Source organism: Nothoprocta perdicaria, unplaced genomic scaffold, assembly GCF_003342845.1.
Source record: "Nothoprocta perdicaria isolate Ctin4 unplaced genomic scaffold, notPer1 scaffold_306, whole genome shotgun sequence".
Classification (NCBI taxonomy): domain Eukaryota; kingdom Metazoa; phylum Chordata; class Aves; order Tinamiformes; family Tinamidae; genus Nothoprocta; species Nothoprocta perdicaria.
In genome coordinates this window covers 175,024-186,453 of record NW_020455540.1, presented here as the reverse complement: position 1 = coordinate 186,453, position 11,430 = coordinate 175,024, and the positions used below count along the sequence as shown (strand labels likewise).

General features: G+C 53.3%; 1 protein-coding gene across 2 annotated transcripts in view; it reads right to left on the bottom strand.

Annotated features, from left to right (window-relative positions):
• WDR7 (WD repeat domain 7) overlaps positions 1 to 11,430 on the bottom strand; it is a 72,578-nt gene that overhangs the window by 14,318 nt on the left and 46,830 nt on the right. For both annotated transcript variants that reach the window (XM_026042511.1, XM_026042512.1), the window contains 5 exons: positions 10,568 to 10,754; positions 7,639 to 7,756; positions 6,629 to 6,778; positions 5,633 to 5,715; positions 2,528 to 2,627 (listed from right to left, as the gene is read on the bottom strand). In XM_026042511.1, the coding sequence (XP_025898296.1) occupies positions 2,528 to 2,627; positions 5,633 to 5,715; positions 6,629 to 6,778; positions 7,639 to 7,756; positions 10,568 to 10,754 (638 nt within the window). The remainder of the gene's footprint in view (positions 1 to 2,527; positions 2,628 to 5,632; positions 5,716 to 6,628; positions 6,779 to 7,638; positions 7,757 to 10,567; positions 10,755 to 11,430) is intronic.

Sequence of the window (11,430 nt, the reverse complement as noted above, 5' to 3'; positions counted from 1 at the left end):
GTGTCCCTGGTCACCGCGCCGTGTCCCTGGTCACTGCGCCATGTCCCCGGTCGCCGCGCCATGTCCCCGGTCGCCGCGCTGTGTCCCTGCCCGCCGCGCCGTGTCCCCGGTCACCGCGCCGTGTCCCCGGTCGCCGCGCCGTGTCCCTGGTCGCCGCGCCGTGTCCCCGGTCACCGCGCCGTGTCCCCGGTCGCCGTGCTGTGTCCCCGGTCACCGCGCCGTGTCCCTGGTCGCCACGCCGTGTCCCCGGTCGCCGCGCTGTGTCCCCGATCGCCGCGCCGTGTCCCCGGTCGCCGCGCTGTGTCCCCGGTCACCGCGCCGTGTCCCTGGTCGCCGCGCCGTGTCCCCGGTCGCCGCGCTGTGTCCCCGGTCGCCACGCCGTGTCCCTGGTCGCCACGCCGTGTCCCTGATCGCCGCGCCGTGTCCCTGATCGCCGCGCTGTGTCCCTGGTCGCCACACCGTGTCCCCGGTCACCGCGCCGTGTCCCTGGTCGCCGCGCTATGTCCCTGGTCGCCGCGCTGTGTCCCCGGTCGCCACACCGTGTCCCTGATCGCCGCGCTGTGTCCCCGGTCGCCACGCCGTGTCCCTGGTCGCCGCGCCGTGTCCCTGGTCACCGCGCTGTGTCCCCGGTCGCCACACCGTGTCCCTGGTCACCGCACCGTGTCCCTGGTCGCCGCGCTGTGTCCCCGGCCGCCGCGCTGTGTCCCCGGCCGTGGATCCGCCGGGATGGCAGGAGGAAGCGGTGCCCGACAGATGGCGTTGCCCCCTCGCCATCCCGCTCCTGCACCACCCCATTTCCCCATCGCACCAGGAATGAGGGAGCTGTGGCCGCCGCTGCCGCGTCCTTCAAGGATGCCCGGCTGGCGGAGCACTTGGAGCCTCCCTGCGAGGCCGGGAAGCGGGAAGCGCCGAGCGCAGCCCAGGGCCATGAGGACCAGTTCCTGAGGCTGAGCTGCACCGAGCAGCGTCCCAGGAAGGCAGGACTGGGARCCCTTGCGGAGAAGCAGCCTGCAAACCCCGGCTCCACGGCCCCCTTCAGAGCGCAGGACTCCTGGAAAGGCAGGGAAGCACCGACAGGAGAGGGGCAGGACGAGGCACGCAGGCTGCTCCAAGGCAAGCAGGGCTCACCAGCAGGAAGCAGACACAGCCACAGAAATGTGGGAGCTGCGAGCTCGCTGCTGTCCCCACGCTTCCGAAAAGCGCTTCAGCCCTCTAGATTGCCTAAAACACTTATGGAAGCATGAAGTGGAATTCCTACTATCAAGAAAGACATGGCAGAATTACCCCCTATGCCAACAAACACCTGTTTTCCCTGGAGCCATTTAGCAGAGGAATCTCCCGTGCCGTCCAAAACGCGAGGATGCCCGTGCAGCACGAGCACAGCAGCCCGGCGAGGAACGGGTTGTCCCCACTGCCTGTCCCCCAGAGCCCGGGGGTAGGGATGGCTGCACTTGTGCTTTCTAATTTGCTTATAAAGGGATATATTCTGTAAGCAAAATCAGGCCAGTTGTGCAAAAGCAGCCACAGGATCAGCCACAGCACAACCAGAAGACAAGTCATCTTACTAATTATCTGTTAGCTCCAAATAACCATGTTGCAAATGCTCAACCCCACCTGACACCCCAACACGCACCACCTTCGTGGGGACCCATCAGCTAAATTAAAAATCCAATCCAAAATCAATTAAATTAAAAATCCACAAAATATCCACGGATCCTATTCGCTGGCATTAAACAGCTATTTGTAAACACGGATCTGTAGGCATGGTGCTCCCGGCTTCGCCAGGCCGCCTGCCTAGGCGAGGGAACCCAAGGCGCTGCATGGGGGACAGCGACCGCGCAGCCCAGCAGGACATTTAGCCCCCACGACAGCACAAAGAACTAGCAAAGCAGATTCAAAACGTATACAAAGCTACTGAAACTCACTGAGAACAGCTGATCACATATTACAAGGAAGAAGAGAGCATATTAGCAATTATTTTTTCTGAAAACGTGATGGAAGATAAATGCATTGTTATTTGAATATTTTTGTTTCTAAGCAAATTCAAGTAAAGGAGTTTTTTCAATGTTACCTTTAAGTATATCCAGTTCTAGACCCATGGTAGCTGGTAAGAAAATTTTACCTTATTTAATAGTACCTCATTTAATAGCAGAAGAGCGAAAATACCTTAAACATAAACAACACATTGTTCCATAAGGAGGAGTTTTAGGGGAAAAAAAAAAAAAAAACAGGGGAGTTTCTTCATGCTTAATATAGCAGATAGGTCTATAAAACTCCTATAAAACATATTTTTTAAATCAGATTTATTTACTAATTTCTGGGCAGCAGTATTGCCCATGGCTTTTATAATTTAGGTCTTATAATACAATAATTTTAATATAATATAATATAATTTTTATAATATAATTTAGGCTTTTTAAATCAGCCCACAGGCGGCACCCACCCGGCTCAGCGCAGCGCYCGGGGCGGCGCAGCGGGTCAGGCCTTTTGGCCGCCTGTGCCTTGCGGCTCACGCGGATGTTCTCACCTGGCACTTCCCGGTCCGGATGTCGTAGAGCGCCACGGAGCCGTGGCGAGCGCCCACCGCGATCCGGTGGCTCCGCTCGTAGTAGCTGACCATGTAGAACCTGCAGGGACACGAGGACAGCCCACGGGTGAGACCCGACCTGTCCGCCCGGCAGGCTTCCTTGGGAAAGCAGCACCTGTATTTCTGGCAAATTTTAATTTAACAGTTGCATTTTACAGTAGCAAATCCTGCCAGGGATGGCTGCACTCAGCCTGTAAAAACGCAGGGCTGCCCATATTTACGGCTCGGAACAGCAATCCTAGCAGTATCATGCCATGATCTATTGCCCCTTCTCCTGACACTGGACACAGCTCAGCAGCAGGTTTCCTCCAAACCCTTTTCTCCCTCTGCAAGCCACGCTGCTCCATGGGCACTGCTGGAGCARATCCCTCCCTCTGGCACATCCTGGCTGCTTCCACAGGGAGCCGGGCCCAGAGGTTCTGCAGAGGGGAAAAATCCCATCCGGCTACACAGCCAGAGGGTTTGGAAAAGAAAGAGCGAGCTTCACGGAAACAGACCCTCCTGAGCTTAAATTTCCCAGCAGGATTCCTCAGCGGGCCACTCTAGTCTCCATCTTCACCCTCCAGGTAGCTAAGCACCGTGGCACCTGCCTATCTAGTTGGATGGCGTAAGTGAATCTTGGGGTTCATTGCCTCAATTTCAGGCAATTTTGTATTTTTGACATTCAACAGATCTACTATTTTCCCATGCAGACTGTCACTAAGCTATCAGTTTATTTTCAGGGCTCAGGGCCTTTAGACACTGTGGAGCACCCACGAGGTACTGTTTACAAAGGCAACACTCTTTGGCCTTCCAAAATTATAAGTGCCATGAGTTCCTCAAGCTACATTAAATTCATCAGACTTTAGCACTTTGCTGTAATTAAAGACTACTATGTGGATTCCTAAATAGAGGAAACAATGCAAGAAAAGGGAAGTCAAATGTTCACTAAAGCCACTTCTGTTTCATCTCAGGACATGGTTACTAAAGCGGAGCATCCTGCCCAGATTAAATCTGCAGGCACCCTGCCATGGCTCAGGGGCTCTGCGCTCTGTTGCAGCTCTTCCTCGCTCATATTCCAACCCCACTGCTTTCTTTTCTCCATCCCTCCACTGCAACCAGCCCTTCTGGGCTTGCTTGGAGCACGACCACAGGGGCCTTCCAGCCCAGCCTCCAACTGCTGGGCTCCAAATAACTTCCCAAGTTTCTGCCTGCAAAGCCTTGCGGAGCAGCTTGTGGGGCTAATCCTCCAAGCACCAACTGCTCCCTAGAAAAAGACAGGCAAAATTGCTGTTATTTTAAATTAATGTAGCTTTTGTGAAAGCATATATAGAAGGCTTTATATCAACAGTATGAACCAAACAGGTGACGGGAGCAAGCAGATCCCATCAGGGACACTCGGATGCAACTGCTCAAGTCAAACAGAATTACGCTGTCCTCGCTATCACCATAGCACGATGAGTTTTTTAAGTATTAAAAATATTTCTGATTCATTGGATTCTCTCAATACTTCATTTTGTTAAGAAATGAGTTTGTATATAACATGCTAAAGGGTAATAAAATTGCACATAAAAAATACAACTTATGGGAAACACAAATACGCTCCCTAATAATAAGCTATGAAACATGTTGCTTAGCATGGATTCACCTCTGGCCACCAGGTGGGATGGAGCCACATCGCAGCATTAACAGCACGACTGCCACGTTTGTAGGGCAGCAAAAAACCAGAGGAAACAGAACCCGGTGCTTTCAGGCAGCCCAAAACTGCGAGCTCACCAAGTGCCATGCCCATGCCCCTGCCCGAGCAAGGAGGCCTGCACACCGAGCACAGGCATTCCGGCAGCCGAACCGTTTAATCACAGCATCTGCCCACACAATACAGTGAAGCAGAAAGAGCACTAGGATATTAAAGAATTAGTAATAGGATTATGTCAAAGCATTTCCACTTGGAACCCCTCCAGAGATTCAGTGATTTGCTAAGATCTTAAGAAAATTTCCACTGGGCTCAATGATGAGCTTGGCGGGGTGCTGCATCATTTTTACAATGGCTATAACTATGTATAAGAGGAAATACTGCTAGCAATTTAACAAAGTTTTAAGACAACGTATCACTATAAAGGTACTAGTGAAACAGGGAGAGTTTTTACATTAATTCCCACTTGCTCTTGCACTTAAATTTAACTTAAACCTTTTAAAGTATCAAGAAGCAGGAAGATTACCTCTATCAGTATCTTATCTTTCAACAGGATAATGGTTCTTTTCTTGAAGCTCCTCAATATTTTAATAGCTTATTAAGTTAAAATGTAACACTCGACAGATGAATATTTTAATTTATTGGTTGTACTGGTTTAACAGTATAACTGGGATATTTATAATGGGCTGAGGACCCTGGAAAGGTTCGTGTTTTATAAATCAGGCTTTATTATTTAAAGGCGCCCTTTTCAGGTCCCGCAGGGTGGGGATGGGGGCGGCTGGACGCGGCGGGTGCTTCCCTGCCSTGCACCAGCCCACAGGGAGCAGGGCGGGCACCAAGGAACCTCCCGTTCCAGGAATCAACCGCAGCTCCAAGGAGCTCACACAGCGGAGCCGCCACTGCTGAGACAGCAGCAGCTCCCCCAAAGCCCCTAGAGCAAAACCCTTCTTTTTTAGCAAAACCTGGTTTTGTTTGCTCTGCTTCCCAGCTCTGCAACTCCTTCCAGTAGGCTGTGCCTATCGCCACCTGGAAGCCACCCGGCAAGACCCTTGTCACCAGGAAAGGGGACAGACAGGGGCCACAGACCCTTGCACGGGCGGCAGGCGGTTGTTGTGGCCGGTGCCTGGGGCTCCCYGGGTAGGGAGGCCGGGAGCGCGGAGCAGAGCAGCACGGAGCTTTCCTACAGGATGCACAGCGTCTCCCTATGTAAAACAGACCTTTCTGATCTGTATCTCCGCTAGATGAGACTGGGATTTAAAGCCCTATAAAGGCTTGCACTCTGCATGTTCGATGTTTTAAGTATAAGGCAAAACTCCRCTTCACTCCATGGGTCAGCTGCAGGAGATACCTCTGTGCCTGCAGGAAGGGCYTACCTGCAGATGGCTGGAAAGCACTCCTGCAGACCCTTCTTCTTGACCAGAGATCCTTCCAGGCAGTACATGATGATGTCCATAACCTGGGGAACAAAAGTTGAAGCCATTCAGTGCAGGACATTGCGGATTTCATTTCATAACACAAGTTACAAACAGGTAGAAAGAGAGGACTGCTGTGTCTGGGTGCAGCTTTGTGATCTAAGTTTAAAACACGACTGGGATAGAACAGGAACCTATCYTGCATGCAGCGGGGTGTGCAGAGGCACCGTGCTGCCACACCACGGCCCAGCACCAGCAAATAGCTATAAACCAAAAAATCAGCAGCAAGCCTTAGCTGCTGGGACCCTGTGAGTAGTTCTAGGGTGAAGAGGCATCAATGCCAGGGACAGCAATCGTCTGTACCCGTGCCATTCTTCACTGGTATTCGTCAGCACCAGYGGGTAGAGACCCCAAGGCTGCTGTGTTTCCCCATGCTCGGGTACTGCTGCTGTGTGCCCAGGGTCCTGCAAACTCTCCTGCTCGTTCTGCTCACCACCCAGCAGTGAGGACCTGTCTAAACCTGACCTGGTCTCCATTTCTTTGCATACGACCTACTGGAATAAGGCAGCTTCTCTGTTCCTCTCTCTCRCGCACTTCCCTATTTAGCAGCTCCTATTTCCTGAGGCCTGTGCCTGGAAGCCTGTCTCAAACCCACATGGAAAAGCCCCACCTTTGCCTCTTTCTGAAAAGAGGTGCTCCCACAAGCTCCTCTGAACACAGGGATTTCTCTCGCCGCAAATAAAGGCGAAGGGCAGCACGGGCAGTGAGGGGAGCTCTATCCCGRGCAGCATTCTTTTGCCTCAGCCCACCAACTCCTACCAATGTTTCCTTCCCAGCTTTAAAGATTTCCAGGRAAAAACAGAGCGCCATTCCCTGTGGAGAGAGGCCCCGCGGACGCCGTGGCGGGCACTGCAACACCCTGCGTTGCCTGCGTTCACAACACCCTGCGTTCAATACCTCCACGAGCAGGTCCACCACGTCGGTCGGCATCTTCTCGATGAGGATCTCGATGACGCGCARGATCTCCGCCTTGGCGCGCGCCAGGGTGCTCGTGTGGATGTTCTGCTGGGACTGCGTGTTGGCGGCCAGCGCCGTGTGCCGGTGCACCTGCGGGCGCGCAGCGGGCTCGGCTCAGCCGCGGTGCCCCACGTCCCCGCGGCGCCGGGACAAGGCACCGCGGCCGTCCCGCCTGCCCATTGCCCACCACCCACCCGCCTTTCGCTCAGCTGCTACACACAAGTAACTGGCCCAACAGCTAGTGCTGCTCGGGCCAGCTCTGAGCGATGTGGGCAAGGAAGGGCAGCCCAAAGTATTTCAATTTAATAAGAACTACTCAAAATTACAATTTTMAAAACTGGATCATTTACAAAGAACGAAACCTCTTATGGCCAATCCGGACATTTTAGTGTTTCACACAGCATCACAAAACAAGCATTTTTTAAGACACAAGTTGAGCATAAACTAACACATGACTTTAGGAAAATCTGTGCTGTGCTTTGCTTTGAGACCTATGGGTTATCTCCCCCTCACGCTGCTGCTAGCGAGCACTAGGTTGGAGACTGAAATACTGTACGGATGATGCTTATCCTCCACACAGTATTTAAACAAGGGTTTGACTCTGAACAATTCTTAGCTGTGTAAAACTAAAGATCAAGGCAATCAAATGCCTGGGTCTTGACTTCTTTACACRACCTCCGCATATCTGCACAGATTTCTATAGGCAGCCATAGACACATTTGGGCCTGCCGCTGAACCTCATCTGTCCTCCAGGTCGGCGGAAGCCCCAGCCTGGAGTCGGGTTCCCTTGAGGACCTGAGGATGAGGATGCCCAAGGCCACCCTGCTGGGCAGGACATCCCAGGGCACCGARCATCCCAGGGCGCCGCTCTGAGCGGTGATTGCCCTCGTTCTCCCCGTCTTCGGGGYGGAAGGGAGGTACCCGCCTGTCTCGGTGTGTGCGGGACCCACCTCCTTGGCGATGGTGGTGATGAAGGCGGGCGGGCGGGCCGTGGCGATGAGCGAGAGCGCGTGGCGCGCCGAGCGCGCCGAGTCGGCGGCCGGGCTCAGCGGCAGCCCCGTCGTGATGCTGCACAGGCGCCGCACGAGGAGGGAGGGAAGGAGAGAGCGTCAGGAGCGCGAGGAGCAAGGACGGCGCCCGCCCGCGCGCCCTCCCGCCTGCAGCACCCACAGCTCTCCACACAGCCGCGTGTCTACAGCAGCACCAACCAGCTACGCACAGCGCTCCGAGGACCAAGGCAGGTCCTGCTGCGTGAACGCGACGCATGAATACAACCAGTTAAAGCAACTGTGTTACCTGAGCGCACGTTAACAGCCCAAGATAGTTCTTATTATGGAAAAAAGATAAAATCTGCAGTCCGCACCCCCACTGATGTGATTCCCAGTGGTTTAAAGCCTTTGTGGATGCACAGGAGATAAACATGCATCGGGTAAGACCAGCACCAGCCCGGTGAATAACCCTACAGAGGAGCTACAGTCCTGGGAACCCTGGTAACGCCGGGCAGCTCCCAAACCCACAGTGTTTTCCACTGGGATTTCCCAATCCAGGAGCACAGACCCTGCACGGGGCCTGGGACCCAYGAGCGGCACCGGAGCCAGCGCTGGCAGCTCCATGGACTCGTGTCCGTAAYGAACCCATCTCTGACGGAGATAACTGGGAGTTAAATACCCAACTTGAGCTTTACATTTGCAGCCCTTACCTAGTTTGCTACAGAGCAGCTGATGCTACCGGCAGGCAGCCTGGAGCTCTTGGTTAGCTYTCTGTGCTTATAGACCTTATTTAGGTAATTTTGTTCATAACAGTGGATTGGAAAAAAAATACAAATATACTGGGACACCATTTTCAAGTTTTGCCCCCTTTATGGGTGGGAAGGTTGGACTAGATGATCTCTAGAGGTCCCTTCCAACCTTGAATATTCTGTGATTCTGTGATTAGTCCTGCATTACTTTGCATTTAGATGCAAATCAACTGATACTCTTAAAAGGTACAAAAAGTATTTAACATTGCTGAGTGATTGGGGACCTGACTGAAGGATGTCTGGCCRAAAGACTACTTGGAAACATGTTTTGATAGTGTGAGTGGCAACAATAAACATGATGTCCACGACTGAGTCCAACCAAGCATCACGCCCTTCAGGAATGAATAGACTTCATTTTCATATTGTATTTAAAAAGAAAGAAAAAGCAAAGAAACCCAAATACTCCCCGGCAGAATATCCCTAGGAGGTCCCTCTGCTGACACGGCGAATCCCTGCAGGATTTGGACTGGAGGGGACAGCCGTGGTGGCAGCGCACTGGGAGCCTGTCCAGGCCCGCCTGCTCCCCCCGCACCGGGGACCCAAACCAGGGGCCTCCCCTGAAAAACAGGGGCCTGTCTCTAAAAAATGTCTCATTTGGGCAAACCAGGGGAGAAGCGAAGGGAGGCAGCTTCTCCAAAATGGTGCCTGACAACACATGGAAAATAAGGGCATGTCCCGGGACAGCAGCGGGATCCGGGGCACCTTCCCCAAACGTGCAGCCCGACAGCGCTGCTGGACAGACACTGGTGTGTGTGAAGGCTCTGCATGGAAAGCAAGAAGCGTTGGTTAGAGAGAGCACAGCAGCACTGTTCTACACTCGTTATTGCTCCACACTCATGCACAAACAGGCCGCTGTGGTCGCTTCCCTCCCTTACTGCACTGCATTTAACACGAAACGCCGCCTCGCCCTCTGCAAGCTGATCTTAAGCGGTTTAATAAAAACTAAATACAAAAAAAGATGGGGGAGATGGAACTTTTTAAAAATAAAATCTATTCAGACAGAGATTTAGAATAAACTTCAGACAAGGTGATCAATTTTACAGCAAACAACACTAAAAAGGAGGGCTCTGCTGCAGAGCCCTTTGCTGTGCAGGGTGGCCGGCTGCCATTAATCAGATTAATGGTGTGAGTAGGGCCCGTTCATGTGAAAATCGGGGCCCAAATTGAAATTTATTGCATTTGGGCCACAGATAATAAAGTCTGCAGATACTCAACAGAAACCCGATCCACGTCCCCAGAACCAGAGGTGCTGGGGAAGCCGGAATTGAGTGCCCTGACTGTGATATTATCCTTGGAGAAATAATCTATACTATTTGCRAAAGATTAAACTGTTTCTTCCTTAAACTTCTCAACTCTGATCTTGTAAGTTGTAATTTCTTAGCCCCGTAACAGGGGAAAACCTGATGGKCCTATGAGTAGAGGAAGGTAGTAATCTCCTGTGATTTAACAAACATCCAAGTGGGGCTGGTGCGGTAACAGCATGATGTGCAAACAAATCCAGAGAACTGGGTCCTATTTCATTCAGTTTAGCAGCACAGTCCATCATACTAAGTTGAGTGAAATCACTCATTTTTCTTTTAAAAAGAGGTTTTAGTAAAAGCATACGACTGTCCTGAGGTTTATGTGGAAGGTATGACAATGCTCTGCAGGTTGACTTAGAGCTGCTGAGCTCTAGGGATGTTTATATGGGACATGGGCGCATGTGGCATCCCAAGCACAAAAAATACGCACAGTATCATAATTTTAACATTTGCTTTATGCCCAAGTAACCGACTTAAGAAACTTCCCATTCCGCTTCAATCCCAGTGACAAATATCCAGTGGGAAGATGGTTTTAGCTGGCTCAGAGGGCGGCCCGCCCATAGCCCTGTGCCTGGGCACTACGAGCTGCGCTCTGACGCTCCAGACAAGTCCCTGAGCTCCTGATTCCTTAGCAATCCATAAATGCACAGCCCCTGCCGCTGCTGTYCTTGGGAAGGGAGGTTGGGAAGGCCGGAATGCCGCTGGCGGTGCACGCCGGCCTCGCAGGCAGAGTTCCTGCCAGAAGAGCCCCGAGCGCTGCCCGGCACGCGCGGCACCTACTTGGCGAGCTGCTTCTCGGCGTCGGCGCAGAGCTCGAGCAGCCCCATGAGCACGGCCGAGACGTCCATGTAGGGCTCCCAGACGGTGAAGCCGCGGCCGATGAGGTCGATGGCGGTGCGGCGGATGGTGCTGTGCGCGGGCAGCTTGGCGCTCGGCGGCTGCAGCAGCAGGAACGTCAGCGCCTTGCCTGCGTGCACGGGGAGAGCACACATCAGCRCAGCGCCACACAGCAGCGTGTCGCATCCTGCCCAGCGGGATGTTCCATGGAGGAATGTGAGCCGGGAGCCGCAGCCGGGGCTGGCAGCGGCACCGGGAGCAGCGGACACGGAGCAGACCCCGCAGGGCAGGAGGACCTCTCCGTGCCCGCGTGGGAGGGCAGGTGCAGCGCGGGGCACAGGGGCTTCTCAGCCGCTGCGTCGTCCCCAGCAAGCCCCAGGCTCCAAGCGCTCAGCCCCATGGGGACGCATCTGCAGTGCCACCACCTCTGGGGACCCTCGTGTCTGAGCGGCAAAGCCTGCCCAAACCTCCTGCCCGAAAAGGGGCTGACGTGGAGGCACTGCAAGGCTGTCCCAGCCACGTCCCACGGCGGCCTCCTGACCCAGCCTCTGCATGTTCCCAAAACGGCACCTGGGATCTCCTGAAACAAATTACTSTCATTAAAGGCGAACGTTAACAAATGCAAGGAACACCTGAAAGAAGAAATAATCCCAGAGAAACGTAACTTGTCGTTATTTCTACACAGTTACATGTTACCTCTTGCAATAACGTTCACTCAGTTTTCTCCTGCAGTAAAGACAACCTACTGATGTCTATAGGATGAGGTTTAGGTTTAGGAGCTGTGCTGGCCGAGCTGCTGTCCGGGA